Genomic DNA, 24847 nt, shown 5'->3' on the forward strand with positions numbered 1-24847 from the left:
TGGTTACGTAAAAAGTCAATTCGTGCAAACTAAGAAAATGCTTGGTTGAAAAGGGAATATTTGGAGGAGCTAAACCTTCTTATAGCACAAACGAAAACCAAAACAATAGGATCCTGATGCTAAGGGGTCTAGTTATGAGGACTTATGTGGACATGCCTAACTCTTGAGGATTTGAGCACACATGCATGTTAAAATGCATAGATTACATGAGCCCAAGATTCATATATGCAAGCACGAAAAGCAAAATGGTGCAAAATGAGTAGAGGATGTGTGTTGGGAAATTGTTAGTGCATTAGGTGCACAAGCTTAACTAGCATTAGATGCCCATGTGAAAGGCAGGAGTTAAATATGAGCAATTTTTTCAACTTAGGCAAGCATCATTTGGCAAGTTTGTCGAAAATGAGCAAGTGCTACAAAGATGAACCTTAAATAATGGGGCACCCTCATGCGGGGAGATGTGGGTTATGGGAGATTAAAGCATGATAGGCTAACTAGAGTGTAAGATTTGAACCTTTGATAGGGTCCAGAAAAGCCATTCAAAATGTAAGGTCTCGTTAGTGCAAATTCCTTTTAACGCTATCAATTACTCCTTCAACATGCATTAAAATAAGCGGTGATACGATTGAAAGGTGACGACAACCAAAAGACTTGTGTGGCACTAGTTTAAAGCATGTTTATGACTAGAGAGCAAGCAACATGCACTCAGTTTGGTTAGGTATGGTTGGAACATGCACTAGATTTGATGGAAGTAAGACTACAAGTTGAAGACATGATCATAGGCCCTTACTGTAGTTCCAATGAGGTTATTTAAAAGATACCTAAGGTAGACACAATAGTTGTGGAACGAGACTAATACATAGGTAGTGCCCACTTGCACGATTTTATGCATTTAAGTTCCAATCTATGAGTATTTCTAAATCAAAAGGTTGATGTGGCAACATGTGATTTGGTGAGATCTACTCGGGTACTAGCCATTTGTTCCTTGATTTAATATTAGAGACTTCAAAGAAGGGCCAAACTTGATGACAAGGAGTTCGAGAATGCCTATTCATACGTCCATAAATCTTAGGACATCATTAGCTTTGACAAAAATTGATGTGAAGTGAATCTGGTTTGCAAATAGGTGATGATAAAAGTGAGTGAGCAAGAACGTGATTGGCTTGTTGGCACGATTGCCATGAACTTGTAAAACTTTGGAGCAATAATGCGAACAGGTAGAGGTGGAGTAATGGCAGCTCACACGGTTTGGGCGTTTGCCCACCTAAGTTGGTTGCTTGCATTTGATTCCCTTGGGAAGACTGTTAGCATAGGCATGAGCGATTGTGCCCCTCGTAGATGGTTGTTTGTGTGTGTGGGTGAGTGAGTGGGGGGGAGCACATGCCAATTAGGTTCAAGATGAAGTTGATCAGGGATTGCACGCGTGCACACACTCATGTGCATGCGCACACACGCACATTACAACACAAAACATATAAGTGTTCTTGCTAGAGGAGCAGCCATAGCTTAGTTAGTAGGCCATTCACACACTTGAGCTGGTTGGGGGCATTCGAATCTTACGGGATGTCTCCTGCTGCTTGGCAGTGTAAGCCCGAGGCAAATGTGTCCTTCTGGGGGTGTGAGTCGGAGAGGAAAAGAAAAAGGAAAAACAACAAGAGAACAAAACCAGCAAGTGACTAACTAGCCAAAGAGAGGCACTAAAGCGTGTGTGACCTTGAGCTTGTGCAAACTTGGGTGTAGGCCATTGTCGTACCCAGCCTCTTCCCACTTGGGCATTCCCCGACTTGCGGGATTAATGTACTTCTCTTTTATGTTCTAGTGTCTACTCTGTGTGTAACGACACAGTGCCCATCCATTCTCTGGGCACTGGACGATGAGCAAGTGGCTAGCTCTAGGAGCCAAAAGGGAGGCACTAAAACGCGAGCCAAAGAAGGCGTGGAGCTCTTCCACGCGTCTCTAGTTCCATCGCCATAGAGCGAGCCTCTGTTCAACCTGAGCCACGCACGGATCGTCCAGCGTGCACGATGGATGCACTATTTTTTTAAATGTTCTAAGGAGTGGACCGAGAAGTAGAGCTCACTAGGAGCCAGAGAGAGGAGGCACCAAAACACGTGTGAGAGCTCACTAGGAGACAGGGAGACAAAACACGTGTGATCGCGAAGTTGGGTGCAGGCGAGCAGCTCTTCTATCTCCATCGCCGTAGCCACCCTCTCCCCCCTTCTCCATCTCCATCTCCATCTCCGTCGCCATAGCCAGCCTCTTCCATCTCCTCGCTATGCTGATCTTCCCTCCCCCCTTTCCACAATTCCAATTCCCTTCCCCTCCTCCTTTCCCATAGTCCTCCCCTCCTCCCCCCATTGCCGATTGATCTTGGCAGATGGAAGGTAGCCATCCGTGTGTCCACCCCGTTGGCGTCCCGCCCGCTTTAGCCCTCGTTCAGCCTCCTCCTCGCGTGAGGATGAAAGACTACCAAGGCATGCCCGGCACCCTCGGAAGTTTAGCTCTTCGACTTGGCCAACTGGGCTTTGCCGTACTCTCTTTCAGTGTTATGATTTCGACCCCGGACTTCTCACAGGTCACTGCCTTCTGGTAAATTTCCAGGCAATTTTTGCGTTAGATCTAAGGATTTCGTATGCATACGTCTTTAATTTGTTGGAAAGCACAACCGAAATTCCGGTATCGGTGATCTATATTTCGATATTCGAGAGATGGTTCTAGGTGCGTGCGTGCGCGCATTACCTTTCTTGCCAGATCAAAATGGCTGCCGGCGATTTTAATTGCATTTTTCAATGGTTGATGTACGGCGTTCACATGAAAATAAATGCTAGTCGATAATTCCTTGCTTGAAAGCCTCGTTTTGGGGGAAGCCAAAATTGGTATCTTGTAATAGGAAAGAAGAAACGGACACGGGGGGTGTCCATGTGCTAGAGGTAACTTCAAACCCTGTGAAACATTATTGGCTGCTCTAATTATAAATATAATGGTAACTTGCGAACCCTCCGAAACCTTATTGACTGCTCTAATTATAAATATAATGGTAACTTGCGAACCGTCCCAAACCTTATTGACTGCTCTAATTATAAATATATGGTGACTTGCAAACCCTCCGAAACCTTATTGACTGCTCTAATTATAAATATATGTGTGCTTGTGTTCATGTCTTATTATATCATGTTATAATAAAGCATTGGCGAAGAGATTCTGGAATCTTTCTAATCTTAGGAGGGCAGCTCATGCCTTGGCTTTTGCTTACTAAATAGTTTTGTGTTTCATCTTTTGATGTTGTCTGGTCTCTCTCTCTCTCTCTCTCTGTCCTCCTTTCATTTTTCCTCTTCTCTACGTCCATCTGTCTATTCTCTGTCTTGCCTTCGTTTTAGTACATTCTTATTGGATATATTTCAGTCTTATGAAAATATATCCGTGTAAGACCATTTTCCTGATTTGTTCATAGAGAAGGTACTTTCTGGCTAGATGGGCTTTATTTGATTAGCCTTTTGCAAATGTGTTCTATCCACCCTTCACCTTGTGAAATTGCGGGCTAGAAGTCGCTTATTATCTTTATAAGTATAAAAAAAGCACCAGAGTCTCAGAATGTGTAGATTAGCCCCATGTGCAGTAAACTTTCTGAAGGAGGAACACCTAACCTCCCAGGCCAAATAAATAGTTGACCTTCTGCAGTTCTGATCAGCAGGTAGATTGTGGAGGACTGTTTGTGCACTTTGCCTTATTTATCAGGTGGCTTGGTTGACAGATTGCTTGTCCTTGCCAGATGTTGCATCTTTCAACGGCATGTGTCTGTTAGAGGTCAACATCTCCTGATGTCACCTAGAGAGAGGGCCTTGCTTATGGGTGTGCCCGCCCAGTGAGTGAGTAGGGTTTGGCATGGCTCATGGCATAGGTTGGGGTCCTCTGGGTCTGTTGGCAGGATACCCTGTGCTGGAGGGGTTGCTGTCCATGTGCGGGGCTCTTCAGGGCCTTCCTGAGGCCTGCTTTGCTGCCACGGGGCAGCCCCTTCTGAGGCGCCATGGGATGGGCTTGTGTAGGGGCCAGTTTGGCCACCCTTTTGGGGCAGATAGCCCGACCTACAGGTCGGCTATCTAGCAGAGGTGGGCCAACCTCTTGGTCGGCCACCTAGGCTGGAGCACAGCCCCTTATAGGGCAGGTGGAGGCCAGCCCCTGGTGGGCCTTATATAGTGGCCAGGAGGAGCAGTCAGCCATGCAGCAGATGCGGGTCAGCCCCCCCTTGGGCTGGGTCGGTTTTCTGTGTAGAGGATTTGCGAGGGAGACACGGGCTTAAGAGTGGGCGTTACAGAGGCTGCTGTTTTCGGCCAGAAACCTCTTCTTTTTCCACCCTGTCTCCTCCCTCCTTGTATAGATCTATGCAGACCAGCAGAGTGTGGTGTTCAAGGTGAGATTGATTGAGCAGTGGACTGTTTGGGAGTGTCAGAGATTGAGGCGCCTAGAGGCTCTCAGCGTGAGGAGATCTAGAGGTGGGACAAGAGGGTGGAGTTGCTGCAGATTTTCTTCTCCAACGACCTCGACAGCCCCTTCACTTCTCTTCTTGCCTGTATCAGTATTGTTTCCAACCACTCTCTGTATTCTCTCCTGTTTTTTCCACATGGCTGCCCTAGAAGAACAAGACAAGAATTCCAGTGTTGCCCACATTCCCTGTAGACCGGCAGTTGGATGGGCTCAATTACAGCGTCTGGCTGGTGATGCTGGAGCCTGTGTTAGTCATATGATTTGGCAGATTTCATCCTTATAGGTGTTGCCCGACCAGATCCCCTTGCGAAAGACCTTGGCATCCCGGAGCAGGAGGCTGAGAACCTGTCTCAGCTCTAGGGCCGTGTCAATGCAAGGGTAAGATCATTTACATTTCTTAGCTGTACTCCTCAGGTGATTAATCGCGTGAAGCACTTTGCTCTTCCTGCAAAAGCAAAGTAACTAGCTGGTCAAAAGAATAGTGGTCTGGATTACCCATGGCCACTAATCTAAGGGTTGTAGCAAACCCTTGATATGTATCTGGCAGTCCATTCAATGTGGTACTGACAAGCTGTGAATTTGGCACCACCTCATCAATGTTGGCAAGCTGTTCCATGAGGTCCTTGACCTTTGTCAAATATGCATCCATGGACTCACCTTCAGTCATATTCACTTCCTGTAATTGCCTTCTCAAATATGCAACACGAGCTTCATTGCGAATCTTATAGAGAGAAGCTAATTTATCCCAAGCATCCTTTGCTGTCCTGCAAGACCGGATGTGTGGAATAATGATTCTCTTGCATGATAAAGCAATGCATGAATGTGCATTTGCATCTCTTGCAACCCATCTTGATTGTTCTTGAGTTGGAAGAGCAGCGGCAGGAGTGCTAGAGGAAGAGGCATCAGGAGGAGTACCCCGTGCAGAAGGACCAGCAGTAGAAACAACCACTGTAGCATTGGCTGGCCTCAGATCAGCCCCAGAAACAATATTCCACAAATGCTTTGCAACAAGAATATGTTTCATGAAATAAGACCACATTGGATAGTTGGTGCCATCCAACTTATCATCTTCACGAAGAACTCCGAATAAATCTTGATTGTTCCCAGCCATAGCAACTGTGATACCCTGAAAAAGACCTGAAAACCCAAAAGCCTCAAGGCTATCACTGCAAAAAGCTGGCTGTCCCAAAAATGACAGCAAATATCTGCAAATTTCAGACCCAAATCAAAGGGCAAATGCAGATCTGACCCAAATGTGACTGTGACAGGCAATGTTCACTGCAAAAACAGCAATTTTGGCAAAAGCCCCAAATTTATTGAGGGCAAGTAGGCCAGAAAGAGGGCAAATGCAGAAAAGCCCCAAATTTTGCTGAAATTTTTGCAAATGTGACCCAATGTTGCAAATCTGACTCAATGTCCAGCAAATGTAACTTAATGTCCTGCAATCTGACCCAATGTACTGCAATCTAAACAAGAAATTGCAGACCAAATCCCAAAACTCCAATATTTTTGCAAGAAATTGCAAGCAAAGGAGGTGAAAAGAACTGAAAGCCCCAAATTTGCCAATGTCCTGCAGAAGCCCCAAAACTGCAAATGTTTGTAGATGACTGCAGTGAGACCCAAAAGGGTTATAGCAAGCAGGAACCAAGAACTTGGTTCATAGCCAATGCCAAAATGGAACCTGTAGGTAGATTCGCACGTGTGAAACTGTACGGAATACCCAGAGCAAGTACAAGCTGTACGATCATCTGTTCTACATGTACATGTGTACGGAAAGCTGGTACAAGCTGCTGACGACTGATCTGTAGGTATACATGTACGGAAGATCGTACGGAAAACAGGTACCTTGTACGGAATAGGTACGGTGCAGGTACCTTGTACGGAGAAGTTCCTACGCAGGTACAGTTGTACAGAGAAGTTTTTGCACAGGTACAGTTGTACGACGTAGGCACCTTGTACTGAGAAGTTTCTGTGCAAGTACGGTTGTACGGCGCAGGTATCATTGTACGACGGATTTATCGCTATAGGTGTTGTTGTACGGAGCAGGTGTGATGGGCAGAACAGCTAGCGACGTAGCTGGGCGGCAAGATTCAGGATCTGTACGGAACTCCGTACAATCGTACGGATGGAGCGCAGGCTGTTGAAATCTGTGAGTGATGCAGATCCGGAGGCAGGGGAATAGGTCCAGTAGCGCTCTGATACCATTGAAGGTATGGAACGAAGAGAGTGCAAGTACGTAACGAGTCAATAGATCAATAGTCACGTCAAACTTTAGATAGATGATAACACACAAGTACAAAGTACTTGTACCTAGACCTAGGACTAAGTGTCCTAGGTGTCACATAGGACTAAGTGTCCTATGTGGCCTAAAAGGCACTAACACTATAAGTGCCTACAATTATGCCTACAAGGCACATACCATGGCCTGCCTATAGGGCATCACTAGAACCACCAGAAGATGGCCTACAAGCTCATGCATCCTTGATCTTCAATGGCCATGCTAACACCTCCCTAAGCCCCACTATCCTTGGCCACTAAAAGGATAGCATTTTGAGTGCATTTGGACCGCGTGTTATCCTTGGCCACTAAAAGGATAGCATTTTGAGTGCATTTGGACCGCATGTTAACACGCGGTCCAAATGCACTCAATGTGCATCCTTGATCTTCAATGGCCATGCCAACACCTCCCTAAGCTCCACTATCCTTGGCACCAAAAGGATAGCACATTGTAAAAAAGCCCCACTATCCTTGGCACCAAAAGGATAGCACATAGCCCACCCTCCCAAACTTGGAGGGTTGGTGCTTTTTTTTAGCATGCCCACTCTCCCAAACTTGGAGGGTTGGTGCTTTTTTTAGCATCTAGCCTCCCCGAACAGCAGCCTGGCTGCAATCCTGCTCCAGCCTATGGCGCACCCCTCTACACTCTCCTACATGCGTCACCTAATCATTGCGCAGCCCTGACCGTACACGGGATCCCCTAGGGTTCCCCTCAACCCATCGCTTGCCTAACGGCCCCTCTCACGCCTCTCCTACAATCCTCTCCACTCTCTCCTAGCTACACCTCACACTCTCTCTCACCTAACCCCACTTATCAGCCTCGAATTCACCCTCTCTCTCTTCTTCCTTCCTTCTTTCCCTAAATCTTAACCACTTCCCAAAACCAGGGTTTGAGCACGAATTTCGAAATTAGGGCATACTTGGAGAAAAAATCGTCCAAAATTCTCGCAACAGAAGTTCCTACCTCAGGAGTTGGCTCTGATACCAACTAACACATCCCCAGCACTCCTGAAACCTCTGATCTGCAAGCAAACACAAGAACACACCAATGCGAGGAAACAAAGCAGGGTGCTCCACCACCCAACCATGACATCTACGAGATGTGATCCCGAATTAGGAGATGTCCCCTCCGAGCCACGAGCTGAGCTACTGGCACGAACTCCTAACCAGCCTGGTGTCCCATACCACCAGGTGGCGCTGTGAAGCTTGGGATTTGCTACTGGGCCTTGGGCTACGCTATGATGCAGGCGCGCGTCCGCGACTCAATCCAGGATCAGACCTAGCACCTGGGAACGAAACTTGCTCCCATCGGCTCTCTGAGAACTGAACCTCTGGGCCCCTTATATAGACTTGGTCCCCAAGCGCCAAAAATAGCGAAGACCTCTAACTGGTTTGTACCCTTGCCACTCAACCCGAGAATCAAGCCTGCCTAGCTCTAAGCCTCCCCAGGCTACCTGAGCTAGTCTTGTGTACCCAGTACACGTCAGATACCAATCCGTGCACATGACAGGCCTGCACATTGTCCGAAGAGGGGCAAAAGGACGAGCCCTAGGGTTGGCAAAACTGATCTAGGGGCAGAAGGGAATGAATGGTAGGGTTGCGGTCACAAAAAGGGCTGATAGGGCTGAAATGCCATACCAACCAGTGTGGGGGGCTGTACTGGTACCTGGCAGCGCAGGGGGGAGACCCTGTCCAAGGCTTGCCAAAGCCGAAAAAATGGGCTGAAAGGCCAGCCAAGGATGGCAAAAACAGAGGCGGGGGGTGGCTAGAAGAAACAGGCTGGTTAATATGCTGAAATGGAATTGTAAACTGTTTGTCAAGGGCTGGGACTGGGAAGGAAACGGAGAGAAGGCATGTGGGAAGAGAATGTGTGGTAGAGGGAAGGAGGTGGCCAAAGGGAAGAAGAGCAGGCTAGCAGGTGGGAGTCCAGCATGTTCCAAGAGCTATCTGATTGTCAGCTTGTTTTTCAACCTTAACAGACTTGTACTTAATTCTGTACACCCATTTGGTTCCAATGATCTTCCTCTTCCAACAGATGTCTTGAGAGGACGAGCTCAAGAGGGGTCATTGCACACAAAACGATGCCGTTCCACAACTATTGTGTCTACCTTAGCTATCATATAAATAACCTCTTGCAAGTGGGTACTACCTATGTATTAGTCTAGTTCCACAACTATTGTTGTTAGAAATGACCCAACAGAGGGTACGCACAGCGGAAGACTGATAGTAATGCCTAGGAGCTCACACAGTGTGGTGTGGGATGTGGAATCACAAACTTCTTAACTTATGTGCATAAAATAGATGTGCAGACTCATCAATAGACAATGAACCAGCCAGATAGAGAAACCACCAAAATGATATATTTCCGTCCAAAACTATGGACACAATACAAAAGAGATAGATCCAGAGTCCCACCAATGGTGTGGTCCTCTGATCTTACCACAAGGTACTTCTCCTATTTGCTGGCTATCTCTAGACTCGAGCCCGCGTGCTCCACCTCAAGCGTCTGTAGACTTTCTGTCTAGTGTGTTCTTCTCCACCTTATTGCCTGTGAATCAGCCTAGGTGGGCAGCCCTTGCCAAGCTTTGTCTGCAGCACACAGGTCCCCTTGGTCCTCTTGAATGTAGGCCCCAAGATAGCTGTTCCGCTGCTCCAACCTGCTTGTGAATGGCTGCTCCAGAAGATATGATGATCACAACACCTTGCTGCCCTAGAAGGCAGCCAAGGTCCAGCCTCTAGGGAACTCAGTCTGCAGCTCACCTTCCACTCTCCTTCACCCCCAGTGTGAGGCCCAAGGGAGTGGCTTCTGGCTGCTCTTGAACTTGCTGGACTGTTGGATGATAAATGAGGCCCGACGCCTCTCCTTTTATAGGCCCTCACGGGCCCCTTGAAGTGACCGACTGGCAGCCCCTTAGTGGCCGACCAGTCTGCTCAAAACTGACCCATTGTGGGGTCCACTGGCCAACCCAGCAGCCCTCCCCATGGGCTCACAAAACTAGGCCCCTTCAGGGCCATTTGCAGGGCCGACCTGCCACGTGGCATTGCGCCACTGGCCAGGGCCCTACTGCCCTAGATTCAGGGCCTTTTTGCAGGCCTCACACCTGCCCATGGCCTCTCCCATCTGCCCCGCATCTTTCTTCATGCAGGCGCCTACCTGCTGCAGCATCCTTGCCTCCTGCCAGGCCTATACCAACCCAGTACAGCCATGTATGCATTCCGTACCTTCTCCGTACTGAAGCGCCATCTGTCCTTGCTGGAAATCCCTCCGCAATCAGGCTGCTGCAGGTCCCGTACTGTTCCTTTAGGGATCCTCCTCTATTGGCTGTGAGGTGCTGCCCATGTGGCAGCCCCGTCCCTCTCTCTTCTCTGGGCATCTTCTGCCCTAGGTCTCCCTCCCCCACGCTCTCCTCATATGGGGGCTTACAGATGGGGAGGTGACCATTCCAACAATTGTGTCTACCTTAGCTATCATATAAATAACCTCATTGGAACTACAGTAAGGCCCATGATCCAATCTTCAACTTGCAGGTGATTTCTTTTTTAATAAAGTGGCAAATTCCTTTCCCTTGATAGCTTGATGCTAAAAGTATTATACAACGAACTCTATTTAAGGTCTTAGCAAACAAAAAGCGGGGAGCTGAATAGCCCGTTTTTCTTTTTGTTTCAAAAGAGAGTTTGTTTGAGTATACTTGTGCTTTCTAAGTTAGAAATGTATTTTTGCCTCTTTGTAGAAACGATACATAAGTGTAAAGGGCCATTTAGCTTTTTATATTTTAAATAAGAGAGAGAGAGAGAGAGAGAGAGTGAGAGAGAGAGAGAGAGAGAGAGAGAGAGTTTCTAGTTTTTTGGAAGTTTTTGTTTCTTGACTTGCTTGTTTATTTTTGCTTAGTCACCAGCTTCCTTTTTTCTTTATTTCTTGTTTTCATTCTCTTTTGTTTAGTTGACGTATTTTAGTAAGCACTGGGTTTGCCCAAGAGACTCCGCGGGTCTTTAGAAACCCGCTTATCCTTGGGCACTGATGACGACATAAGTGTTGCTTTGCTTGCTAAGTATGTCTTCCGTTTGTTTTTCATGAAAGTTTTTGTTTACCTCTTTTTTCCTTTTTCATTTTCTCTTTTATTTTCTTTGTAGATTTTTGATCTTTAGAACAACAAAAATTCTAAATTTGTATGATTGGACTTATTCTAGTCTTACAAAGGTATATATAAGGTCTTAGCAAACGTTTGGAAATTATGGGAAAATAATACAGATAGTTACATGAACTGAAATTTACAGTTAACTATGTTGATTTTGTCTGCAATTTTTCTTTGCTAGCGGCTTTTACTTTAGCTGCATATGCGATCGGGTAATATAAGGTATGAAGCATAGATACCAAAAGGCAAGAGTGTGTGTTAGCAAGGAGGGTTTGTTGAACTCTGTTTTTAAAGGTCGAATGGTCTACCGAGCATGATGGTTATGTTCTCTCCTCTTGAAGGAGAGATGAAGTCAGGTGGGTAAATGTGAAATGGTTGGATGAAGTCAATTGGTTTTGGCTTTAAATTGGGTGTTTCGAAACCTGTACTTGTTCGAAGAGCATACATGATGCAGGGAGGAGAACTACATTTTAGGCTGTAGAGATTGCTTTCAATGTTTTTGTCTCAATGTCATTGTTAATGAGGAGGAAATGAAGGCTTTGGTAGTCGTTCAAGCTATTGAAATTTGGGTGTTCCAAACTCTCTGCTTGTATTATGCAGAGGAGAAACATACAGTTGAGCATGTGGATGTCACTCAAGTCGAGATAAGATAAATATCTTGTTCATAAGTGCCGTTTGAGGCCAAGCCTGACTGCATTGAAAGTTTTCAGCATATTAACATACCTGAAGTATAATGTGTTTGCAGCTATCTTATTGCGGCAACTGTTCTTCAATGCCTGTGGAGCTTGATTTTGGCTACTATAGACATATATGCCTTGTTAGTTAGGAGGAGTCTGCACCATTCAGTTTTGGTCAGCCTCTTTGCAGTCGGCGATGGGGTAAGGAATATCTGCAATCTTATGTCTTTCATGCTTCTTAGATCATGCCCCCCCCCCCCCCCGCCTTTCTCTTCCTGGGTAAGTTACAACTAAATCCTTTTTATTAATAGAAGTCCAATTGACAGGTCACTTCAACATTAACCTTTGCAGCAGCATGTGCTACTGCTGGCATAACAGTTCTTATTGACAATGATTTGAATGAATGCAATCAAAACCACTGTGGAAAATACGAGGCTGCAGCTGCAATGGCTTTTCTCAGCTGGATAATGGGAGCCCCATCATTCCTCTTGACATTTTTGCTTTTGGCAAAAAGGTAGTTTTTTTGCAAATTAGTATGGTATGTATTGTGTCCACGGCAGCTACGGCTCTGCTATATTCAAGGGGATGTGTTTGCACGGGTGCAAAAACGTTGTATTTGTAGGAGTCAATTTCTCACGAGTGTGCTACACCATCCAAGGGGAAGGAGTTCTCTAACTGTTGAACAGTTGAGGGATGGCCTCCCCTATTGTGATCATAGTCATATTGGAAGTGTACAATAGTTTACAAGACCTGTTTCCTTTCAAGAAGCTTGCACAAGCTGGATTATGCAGTACATATATCTATAGCAAGGTTGATCCCTTTAAAAGATGTAAATCATAATTTGACACTAAGATGTGTCTCATGCAGAGGCTTCTGATTTGACTGCGGACTTCAAAAGGATTCTATAGCACTCGTCAAATGGGTAATAATGTAATAGAGATGGGCTTTAAAAAAAGTTGTAACGATGTTAATTTCTGTTGAATCAATTCTTTTTATTTCCGTCTGTGTGGCACTCTGATGCTTCTCAAAGAGTGCATACAATAACTTCAGGCCTATATTCATCAGTGTTCTGGATTTTGTGTTGTACAAGAACATTGATGAATACAGGCCTGCTGCTGTAGTGGAAGATTTATGTACTAAGTACTTGTTAGGAGCATGTGTCATCGTGATCAGGTTTCTCATTGTGTATACTTGACTCGTTAATTTTTTTAGAGCAAAGAGTTGATCTCATAATGACATGTAAAAATTGCACCCTTTCTAGCCTACAAGAGGAGGATGAGTATTTCGTGCTTCTCTTATGGACAAGTCTTCCCATTTTTTTGATGACTTACCAACGTGGGTATCAATGTACAAACATTGATTTCACATATGCCCACTCGTTGTTATGATGAGTGATGGGATCTTTATGATTGGATGAGTTTGACGAAATCAATATGGCCCTTTCTTTGTTTGGTCTAGGCTTGACATGATCTTTTCATGCATGCATGCACCTATGCACACTTGCACAACCGTTGGCAGCTTCAATTATGACCTGGGTGATGATTCTGTTACCTTTGAGGTGCTTGGGGCCTTGGAATCCTTTAGAAAATCATGAAAGTCATTGCAGCTGTTCGATGCTTGAGTGCAAGTGTCTATGTTGAAGTCTTGGATTTGCCAAAAATGATATATAAATGCCTAAGTGCACTTCAAGAGAGGATTCTTGTGTTTTCTTCGATCTTAGAATTTCTCAATCCACTGTAGGATTAGAGGTTGGTTTACACATTATAAAAATGCTTCACATTGACTCAAAACATTTCTGATTTGGCAAAATATGAATTGATTTCTTCCCAATTCCATAGATTTTCCCGCCTTTGTATCAATTAATGTAGTAATTTGATCAATTTACTAATACACAAGAGGTATAATCCAAGAAAAAAAATGAAAAAAGTAAGTACACACAATCTTAGATATCAAGTCTTTTAATCTATGGTGTATTGGCCTTAGGCATGTTTAGAATGATTGAATATAAGCTGAAAACAAATAGTGGGGAGCTGAACAGCCCGTTTTTCTTTTAGTTTTAAAAGAGAGTTTGATTGAGTATGCATTGGCTTTCTAAGGTAAAAATGTAATTTTGCATCTTTAAGGAAGTGGTATATAAGTGTAGGAGGTTCATATGTTTTAAATAATTCATTCAATCTATAAATTCTTTCTTTCACTCCTACATGAGAGAGAGAGAGATTTTATTCTTGTTTTTTGGTCAATTTTGTTTCTTGATTTGCTTGTTTAGTTATGCTAAGTCACCTTTTTACTTCTTTATTTCTTGTTTTCTTGCTTGTTGGTTTTGTTTTATTTGGGACATATTTTAGTAAGCAGGGTCTTTAGAAACCTAGTATAGCTGCTTATGATTTGGCAGTAGTGACGACATAAGAGTTGCTTTGCTTGCTAAGTATGTCTTCCTCTTGTTTTTCAAAAAACAAATTGTTACCTCTTTTTTCTTCTCTTTCATTTTCTCTTTTATTTTCTTTGTTGAATTTTGGACTTCCGAACAACAAATTCTTTAAATTTGTATGATTGGATATGTTCTAGTCTTACAAAGGTATAGAAATGCACTTGATTTTCCTCCAGTTTTTTCTGAAGTGTTCACTTTTCATAGAAGGCATTCTCACCCGCTATGATTCTCAAACTAGGGATCATACGAAGTGTTCGCTTTTCACATAAGACATTCTTACCTGCTATGATTTTCAAACAAGGGATCATATGTCAATTGGCTCGGTTGTTAGACAACATAGTTGTTATATTTCACAGTGCAGATTTCACAAGAAAAATGACAGTAATGTCAGTCAGTCCCAGTAGTTTTTTTCTCTTCCATGTGCTCTCTAGTTTTGATATTGGCTTTGCCTTTTCATCATGCTCCTTTTTTCCTTTCATTATCTTTCATAATTTTATGCATGTGAATGGTTTCTAGCTTTCTTCTACAATTGAAATTTGACTTGGGTGGATCATTTTCTTTTGAAAAGAGCGCGCAATTATTTGTTTGTTTTTTTGGGGAATCGAAAGCAAACAACTCTGTGCATTCACCCTTCCAAAGTTGATTTGATGAACCATAAGTTAGCTAGTTTCAGTGTGGATTCTAGAATGACAAACCAGTTTCAGTGTGGAATGACACTTAGTTGTTGACCTAAAAACTGATGTAGTTGGTTACAATTTTGAGAACTATTTCAGTGCCTATCGAAATGTGAATGTTTTTTGCTTTTCTACATTTTTTTTGCATAGTAGTGTGTGCAATGCGGTTTTGATTGGACAAGGAGTCTTGGTTGTGATCCTAAAGTTAGAGAGTTGTTTGCATATTTTGTCCTCAATGCTTTATATGTTTCAGCCACAATTTGTGTGTCTTGATGCTAATGTCTTCTACATGATCTTCTTGTAGGAGAATTGTTTAGTTTTGAAGCATGACATTTTTATAGGTGAATTGTTTAGGTGCTTACCTAGCCTTTGAGCCAGTTCTTTCAATCTTGTATGAGGCCTATTATATTGGTGCCATCATAGCCCATTATAGGACTCAAATTTTTTTGCCTTTTAAACCCTTGCCCATGTGAACTTCTGTAACTAGACTTTAGGAATAAAAGGTAGTGTACCTTTGCTAAATTGTCAAATGCCACAATGCATCACCCAAACACATCCTTTACTTAAATTCACTTAGAAATAAATTGAATAACAATTGTGTGGAGGCTAGAGTGCCCTTGCTCAGTAAAATAGTACACAAGACACCCACTGGTCCCAAATGCCTTGGTGCCCCTTTTAATATTTATTTATACTTCTAAAACATAAAAGAGTTACACCAGGGGGCTCACCCCTGCACTGTTCCTCTTGCAATTCCTCTGACTATCTTCTGGGCATCTATACCATAGTACACCATTGGGATCCAACTGACAAGGCAATATTAGGCATTCAGAGTCTTGACATGAACTAACTGAAAGCATCAAAGCATCCAAACCAATTGCAACTGTGCTCAAAGTAGCCTCAAGGATATCACATGCATCAACATGGCCCTTTAGCCTTTCCCCAGGCACACCCTTGCTTCTGAGTGCTCACTTGAGCCTGTGGGAACCATAAAGGACTCCAAACACAAGAAAAGCAATGCAAATAGTTTCAAATCAAGAAATTGCAATCAAATCGAAGACAAGAACCAAATACCCACCGTTGTTGATGGCAGAGGGGCAAGCTATGTCCTCGAACCTATCCCTTGTCCAGGCTCCCAGCAAGGTGCAGAAGTCTTCCAGCTTCTAGGTGAAGAGAGAATGAATAGATAGAGAGCGGAGAGAAGACAAGAAAGGGATATAGAGGTTTGGGCAATAGATCTACCCTAAAATGCACCCAAAGTGTTTGTCCTCGAGATGACCTACCTCGGGATCTGTTCCTCAACTACAATACCTCAAAAACAAGTGCCCAAATGTCCGTGCAGATGCCTTGAATGGCAAGCATCAGGTTTGCATAGTCCGTACAGTTGTACATCCTCTCTTAAATGCACCACCATACAACGTAGTTAGTGCACTATACAACATTCGGGACAAGCTGTATGGACTGCCTTGAGAAGCGTGCACCGGCCTAGAGCGTGGGAGAGGTAGCCTGCAACTCAAAATGCATGCCAACAGGAGGAATAACTGCCTGAACATGTCAAAATCAAAAATTAATGTGTGCAAGCCACTGTTAGCCTCCTTTGTAGGCAGGGAATGGTCCAAGAGAGTGAGGGAGAGAGATGGTAGGTGGCGGAAGCATAGGCATGCACATGCATGACAAATGGCCCTTCATTAAAGTCCTAACCCACCTGACCAAGGACAACGTTGGTTGTCCTTGGGCCCAACTTAAAAACCCCTCTTTAATACCTTTGCCATGTCCCTAGCACCTAGTGGGTACACCTAGAATTTGCTCCTAGGAACTTCTAGGAAGTTTCTACTTCCTCTAGCTAGTCCCTCACGACCAAACTATTACTTGAATTAACCATAGTTAACCCCGTGATGAGTTACATTGGACTTTTCATGTCCCTGTGACAACTTCTTTGGTTGTTTTCTTGTGAAAAAAGTAAATGTGAATATTTGTTCGTTTAGTTCTTTTCTTGCCTCTTGAAGTCGTTAAGTTGTTGTGTCTTTTTAATTGTACCCATGCGAGATTTTCATTTAGGTGAGTGATTGCTTTGAATGGGATGACATTCTTTGATTTGGTAGAAGTTGGAGAGTTATTTGGTGCGATCATTGATGTTGGGAATAAGTGTGTGTCTTCCATATTTCCCTTAACACATGTTTTACATTTAATCTTACGTGCTTTATTTTTACCATCTTCTCTTTTGGTTTCTTGACTTCCAAGTTAAGCGTGTTTGTTCTTAGTTTTCTAGTGATGATTTATGTTCTACCTGTAAAGGTATCCTTACATAGATTCTTTTTATAGTTTTTGTTTTTGAAATTAGTATCTAGACTTGGATTTTTTAATACAAAGCTTGTTTAGGTGTATAGCTAGCCTTTCTTTCTAGCCTTGTATAGTATCACCCATTATTATAGTGCTTTATGGAATTTGGTTTTTAAAGACCTCTTAAATCTTGCCATATGAAACATATCTTTCTTCTAGTTGAACAAGTATTTTGAAAAATCTATGCTTATTTAGTCAACATCTTAGATAGTGGGATGACTCCTCTATTGGGATCTTCCAAGTTGGAGAGTTTTTTGTTGATCATAGTTGTTGGAGTACCAGAGCAATTTTGCACACATCTTGAGTATTTTTTCTTCTATGTTTTATCTTTCACCATGTCTTCTTTTTCCATCTTGACTAAATTAGTGTGTCGATTTTGATACATTTTTTAATGATTAGGTACATGGCAACCAACTAGTTATTGATCTAAAGGGTTGAAAGCATGAACAAAGGACGCAATTCTAGACATGGCAAATATGTACTAAACAATGGTGCAAGTGAAAACAAAAGGTGGGACATTGTGTAGCTATTTTTCATCAAGACCATGGAATATATTACACATGGGTAGCTAGATGTCTCAATCCATACCTTACACATTGCTCACATACAACACTATGTACGAGGTTCAAATTTTTGGATACACCGAGGGTTCTGTCTTTTGAAAATGGAAACTGATGTATTTTCCCCAATAGGTAGTCATCAGATACATGTTTGTAATTGCATGCATGGGTGGGAGATCTACCACCATGTCCTAATGTTCATATTCCCAACTTGAATGCGAGACCAAAACATTACATAATTGCTTTCTTAAATGAGACCATTAAACCATTGCAAATGTTGTTTTACATGTGAATCAACGTGTATCTTAAATTATATAGCTTATTAACATTAATTCAAAAATATGAAAATTTTATACTATACATATATGCAAGCAAGTGTTTATTGAAAATTTTCACTTCTTGATCTTGCATAAACCAAAGGAGACGGGGTGTAAAATGTTGCATTTGAGGGTACACTCCATAGATTTTTTTTTTGGGAAGGTTTTAAAAGCTTGGAGCATTCAAAGAGTGAGCTAAATAGGATCCTCAATTTGAGATTTGATAAATAACATAAGATGTATAGTGATGCTGGTTGTAGATGTTTTAGTTGTCTTTGCATCCTCATAAAGTCTCCGTGCAAAGTGCTCATTTGGTTTCTTTTGAATATGAACAAAGAAGCTTGATCTATTTGCATTGTTAGCACCAAAAAATTTCCATTTTCCATTATGTACCCTCATCCTCAAGAGATTATAGTATATCTAGCACGCTTACGAAAACCTCAAATAGAAGAGAATCTATAAGTATAACTTCTTCTACTTCTTCATGTTGATCCTCTTCATGTCCAACCCCTCAATGCGTATGATTAGTCCTCAATGGCTCCAAGACACACCGTGATGTGCTTATGATATTTAAAGACCCTTTACCATTATTTCCTCCAAGAACAACTTTAAATCTTCCCAAGTTAGGTCTAATTCTATGTGCATTTTGTAGCACACTGTAACTTCCTATGTTTGAGTCTCTTAAGGTACCAAGGTAGTTCTTATTATTTGGAGAAACTCTCATCTTATTCTTCCAAAAGAATTTCACAATAGCCATAACTTCATCACTTAGGTCATCTATCCTTTTCTAGCATTATTTTGATGCCTAGAGTCTTCTTATATTATGTTTCATTTCTTCTACTCTATAACCAATCCCTAGAGTCACAATAGCACCTTAAATGTCTCTTGAATGTTGTGTGCCTAATCCATTTGGTGCTTGTTACATAGAAAATACCCATAGGTCATGCCACCCTCTTTGCATCTAGTAAATCTGAGCTATGCACCCCTTTCACATTGCCATCCCTCAATAGAGTGTAGTTTGTTAGGCATGCAGCTCTTGCAAGATTGGTAGAGTGGTCATCCAATGAATCCTTTAGTTCAGGTGAAAGTCTTTGAAGAGGTGGTCTTGGTAGTCACATAGATGACTTGTTACTTTTTAGAATGCTCCCATAGGTTTTAACACCACAGCTTGTGTTCATCATTCCAATGGAAATCCTCAAATGCATGCATTTCCATCCTCTAATGTCTACCTTCAAGGTGTGCTTCTTTACAAAGATGTAGTTTTGTAGATATTTTTTATCCCTCTACAAACATTGCAATGATGTCTTCCATTTCCATTTAGATATTGTATCATCAATCCCCCCTTGCCCCTGCCATTTCAATCTCTGCATTGCAGCTTAATAGGTTCTTAGATTTTTGATCTTGCATCCTCTAACACTTTTAAAAGCTATGATAAGATACATTGTACCATTACATATATTCCTTTAAGGAAAGTGAGCCAAGAATGAAGAGTCTTAGATCATCTAGCTTATGAAGGGAGAAAACACTACAAGGCACTAGAGTATATGATAGGAAGAGGCAAACAACCTAATGATGACACCTATTATTCGGTGGAGGACTTTAAGATTTCTTCCGGATAAAATTATCAAAACATTTCTATTACCTCTATGTTAAGGGCAATGCTAATAACAAGGAGGATCATATGCCACATTTTCCCTTTTTAATGGATCGTGAAGGGGCTCATATGCCACATTTTCCCTTAAGGACAGTGCTAATAATAGGAGATCATATGCCACATTTTCCCTTTTTTAGAATCATGAGAGGCGAGTATCACAAAGGTGGAAAAAGGGAGGATATGTTGAAACTTTGAACACGGTGTGCACAAAAAAGTAAAGGAAGCATCACACTGCAAAAAAGTAACTGATCAGACAAAGCATCAATAGATACCCAAATGTTTCTATTTGCCCCTGAGGAATTCAATATGTCTAATTCCCCCACATCATGTGCACTCAAAAGAAGAGACTTCAAGTATCCCTTATACCCCTTATGTATGTATATGTTTTTTAACTCCAAACAAAAATTGAACCCCTTGTGTTGAGCTCACATGCTAACAAAATAAAACCCCTTGTATTAGGTATTTATTGTGCTTCTTTAATGCAATGCTACGATAGCTGATGACCTCATTGAGGGACCAATTTGTCTTCCCACTTAGCAAAAAATATTCTTCAATTAGTTGGGGATTGTTAATTGTGCACAACAAGAGAAGAAGGGTTTATCTTGTAATTCTTGAGGTTTTATTTTTCAAAAGGGCACATGTATATTTGATCTCAAATAGTACGGTCCATAAAATTGCAAAATCCAATATTAAAGGGTCACTTTCTTGCAATTCCAAATCGCTCCCACATAGTGTGTCCACTATAGTAGGAGGAGGCCCCACCAAGTATAGGGCTTGTTTCTCTAACTCACGTATATGTGCATCATGCCCGCATTTTGTGATATTAGATCCTCATAGATAGATCTAAGGAGGGATACGAGTCATGGGCCCAAAATAAACCATGAGGTAGAAAATTAAGGAGCCACAAGCCTCTATGCATGTAAGTGCAAGGCTTTATAATTCTAGTTACATTCTTGCAAATGAGTGGAAATATGAGGGTGCAACACAAGCTTAAGAAATACAAGCTTGAGGAGGAGGGTGGAAGGAGAGATTTTAGAAGACAAGCTTGAGGATAAGGGTGGAAGATGAGATTAAGTGCAAGGATGGACGTTGAGGGTGGTGAATCACATATTGGATTTCATGCAAGTAGACCTTTGCCTTATTCATTATATGAGCTATAATACATTAGACATCATAAATCTTGTCCATAAGGCTTGTGTAGAATAACCATGCTTGCATTGAAGGCATGTCTTACTTGATGGCCTTTGATAATTCCTACAAATCCAAGAAAATATCAAAGATACAATTTTGTTTAGTCTGATCAAATTTATCTCTAGTCCTCTAATTTTGACATAATTTTCTACTTTTCTAGCTTCCTCACATTGCCGATTTGTTCATCTTCTAGATGCTTAAATCATTACTTTTATCTTTTGAGATTGCCCAACATTTAAGGTTAGATTAGATGTAATGCTTGCAAAATCCAAGCACATCATCCATGTCCTCAAATGGAATTTGATTCATCATCACCATGCTTAAATCAAACCATTCTTCAAGAAATCTTGGTCAACCATGTCATCCACCACAATAGCTACAATCATATTTTGAGCCATATCCCATTTTAAGTTTATCTTAGTGTTCATAGTAGTTGAACACATCGATGTTAGTGTCTCACTCAGAATAGTCAAATAGCCCACCATGCTATCTGCTAATTTGATTCTCCCACGCCAAACCTAGTGTGCCTGTTAACCACCTTGTTAGGTATACCTCACTGGGCATCATCCAGTACAATGAAATTGTCTATCTTGATTGTAACCATGTTTAGAGCCAATAATTCAATTCTCCCATGCTAGTCTAGTGGGCCACAACAACCATCTCACTGGGCATCATCCACTGTGCTACCTTGAATTTTATTAAAATCTACTAACTCATTTTCCATGCCAACATTTTGGACCATTTCAACAACCTCATTAGGCATCATCCCAAGTTTAATTAATTAAACTTCTTTTAAAAAGAGCTTTACACATCTTTGCCTTTTCATTTTGCCATGTGTCATAATTTCAACCATTGATTATTGATTGGAAAGTTTTACGAAAAGATACACCTCTTCCAAGATAAAATCTCAAATTTATAGCCTTCATCTAACTGGTGCACACAAATTCAAGTGTGAGCTTGGTGATTATTATGCAAAAGTAAAGTGGACTTTTTTGAAGTTCCATCTTTTGCACATGTACCCAAACCTTTATCTCTACCTATTCACATAGCCACTAATACCAAAGTCAAATACTTAAGAGAATTAAGTATTTTATCATCTATATGCACTTATATTGAAGGGAATATTTACACATTAGAAAGGGATAGCAATGAAATTGACAAATGGATCCATAGGTCAATATCAAAGGAAAGATATCACTCTAACGTATGATTCAAACAGGTCAGGGCTACTAACATATACAACAGAACTTCTACCAAAAAACATCATACTATGAAAAATATATATTACATTGCTATCAAGACATCAAAGAAGTTTAGTAAAATGAATCGTTCTTTTTCATCTCCTCATTACATAACCATAGTCATGCTTTAAGCCTCAAATATTGGTCTTCCTTTCCTTTGGCACTTTAGTAACGTATTGCTTAAGCTCTTCATCACTGGATTATAAAATCAAATACTTAGACCTTTGCACATTAAATACAAGTGAATGGTGTTCACATATTTCTCTAGGTACTTGGACCCCCATCCTCTTAGAGTGAGTCTTCACTGATTCATTTAAATTGCTTTATTGTTTGTACAAACTTTGAGGGCTTTCCATGGTATCTTATTTAGGATTAAAATATTTTTCCCATAGAAATTTAGTATTTAAATATTATTTAAATATGGTTCGGATCTTTGTGTAGATTCATAGCAGTCAAGGTGGCTTTAAAAGAGGATATTGTGAGCAACATTATGATATCATATATGATGGTCAGTAGTTGCTATTATGTTCAATCAAACATACTAGTTTCAATGTACAAAAAGCTTAAACTCACCATCCAATGATTTTGGATGGCTAGGAGAGTCGGTAACTAATTTATTTGTCTTTATCTCATTTACCTACTTGGAAAATGAGATTCATTTATATAGTGGAAACAAAAGTTGAAAAGGAACTTAACAACTCCTCATTACCCCAGTTGATGAGACAATGACAAATCAATGAGAAAAAATAGAAGTTTCAAAGGAAACTCTTAATATCCCAGTCAATGAGACAAGACTGAGTGTGAGATTTTTTTTTTCCATGTGATGTTCACATTGTTATGATAATTTTGAGGAGCTTGAAGTCCATAAGGATCCAAAAAATCTCCATTGTAATCCTAGCTACCTTGTAGCAAGATGGGTCCATACAAATCACAATGAGGTGTATGTATATATGACTGGGATGCATAAAGTCATATTAGCACCCTTTAAGGCCCATAAAGGTGTATGTATATATCATTGGAGGGACCCATTAAAATTTGTCCGAAATCATGCAGACCCTTGTAGTATGTAAGGGTATCTATGGATGGGTAAGGTACCAAAATACATTTATAAGGTTCCATATAGATTTGAAGGTGCTATATGCAATAGTAATGAAACTATAAGGTCCCATAAGGATTTGTTTGGAGCCATATGAGAGTATAAGAATCAATGCCATGCTATATCAGAATATAAATAGGACCGATATGAGACTACAAGGTGTGTATGCATATGTGTATATATGTATGCTTTTGTTTCTTTACTATCTTCATTTGTGCATGTGTTTGTTTCTTTGCATGTATCTATGCATCTCTCTCTCTCTCCCCCCCCTCTCTCTCTCTCCCTATATATATATATATATATATGTATGTATATATGCATATGTGTATATATATACATACATATATATATATGTATACATATATATATATGTATACATATATATATATGTATATATATATATATATATATGTATGTATGTATGTATGTATGTATGTATGTATATGTATATGTATGTGTGTGTGTGTGTGTGTGTATGCATGTATGCATGTATGTATGTATGCATGCATGCATGCATGTATGTATGTATGTATGGATGCATGCATGCATGCATGTATGTGTGTATGTATGTATGTATGTGTACAGACACACACATATACATACATACAAATACATGTGTGTGTGTCTATGTAGACATACATACATACATACATATATATATATAATGTATGTATGTATGTATGTACGTGCATGCACACACACACGCATGCACGAATGCATGCGCATGTGCACACACATGCCACCTTGTCCCTCTATAGTTAGACTCACCTCTACCATCTCCTAGATGTCCCCATACTACTCTTAGTCTTCTACAATCCCACCACTCTAACCCTATCTCCTATCCCACTCGCTTAGCCCCTCTTTGAACCCTATCTATACTAGTCCCATGAGTTAAATCATGCACACCAAATTTCACCTGAGGGCTAGAAGCATCTTGTCATGGAGGTTCACTACTTACATTTTATTTATAGCCTTGGTCAAGAGGTACTATAGCTTTGTAAGGACATTGTTGCCATAGCGACATCCTTGAGTAGTGCATCAATAGTGGAGGCACACTAGCCACCATGCAATTGGCTATTGTAGAGACATCTAGATGGGTGGACATCATAAAATGGGAGGCTACAAAGACTACTATCTTGGCCACCATTCTAGTGCAACAATAGAGAGCCAACAAAGCTCTCAACATCAAAGTCTAGGGGATCCCTTGCACCTCTAACATGACCATGATTGACATTGTGACCAGCTTTGTGGCCTCGACCTTGAGAGTCTTGGATCATGGTATTAAGGGCACATGGTGCATAGGATGCAACCGTGCTTGAGAGTAGCCTCCTATCATTCGATCCAAGGACATTTAGGCTCACCTAGCAACACTACTCACATGGACACTTCTATGAGACCCCCCTCAAATCCATTTAGATGAGGACCTCATACATTTGTAGGTAGAGGAGAGGCGTGCCCTTCTATGATAGCAAGACATAGCCTACAAGGAGGGGAAGTGGTTTATGGTTCGAGATGGGTGGCTTTTGATAGGCCTTCAATTGCAATTGATGGTCCAACTACATAGGGGTATGGGTCTATTAGATGCAAAACACCAAAAACCCTTGCTTGCATTATTTGGAATTACGGTACATGGAGTAAGATATAACTTTCTATATAGAGAACCATTAGAGCCCAGAGCATCTTTGCTTATAGTTTGTGGATACACATCGGAGATGAGACTCAAAGACATGTGGGGTGCGTGGATTGAGATTCGATATGAGTGGTAGTACAAATCATCTCTCAT

General features: G+C 41.4%; 1 protein-coding gene across 1 annotated transcript; it reads left to right on the top strand.

The window, feature by feature from the left end:
- The first annotated feature begins 2150 nt into the window (after window positions 1–2150).
- Window positions 2151–12527, top strand: LOC147904859 (CASP-like protein 5A1). The gene is made up of 3 exons (XM_087395966.1): window positions 2151–2586; window positions 11635–11767; window positions 11893–12527. Exons 1-3 carry the CDS (start codon window positions 2375–2377, stop codon window positions 12082–12084), a joined length of 537 nt encoding a protein of 178 aa, XP_087252092.1. The 5' UTR covers window positions 2151–2374; the 3' UTR covers window positions 12085–12527.
- The last annotated feature ends 12320 nt before the right edge of the window (window positions 12528–24847 follow it).

Source organism: Dipteris shenzhenensis, chromosome 2 (assembly GCF_047967505.1).
Source record: "Dipteris shenzhenensis isolate YYH24624 ecotype China chromosome 2, Dip_SZ_1.0, whole genome shotgun sequence".
Classification (NCBI taxonomy): Eukaryota; Viridiplantae; Streptophyta; class Polypodiopsida; order Gleicheniales; family Dipteridaceae; genus Dipteris; species Dipteris shenzhenensis.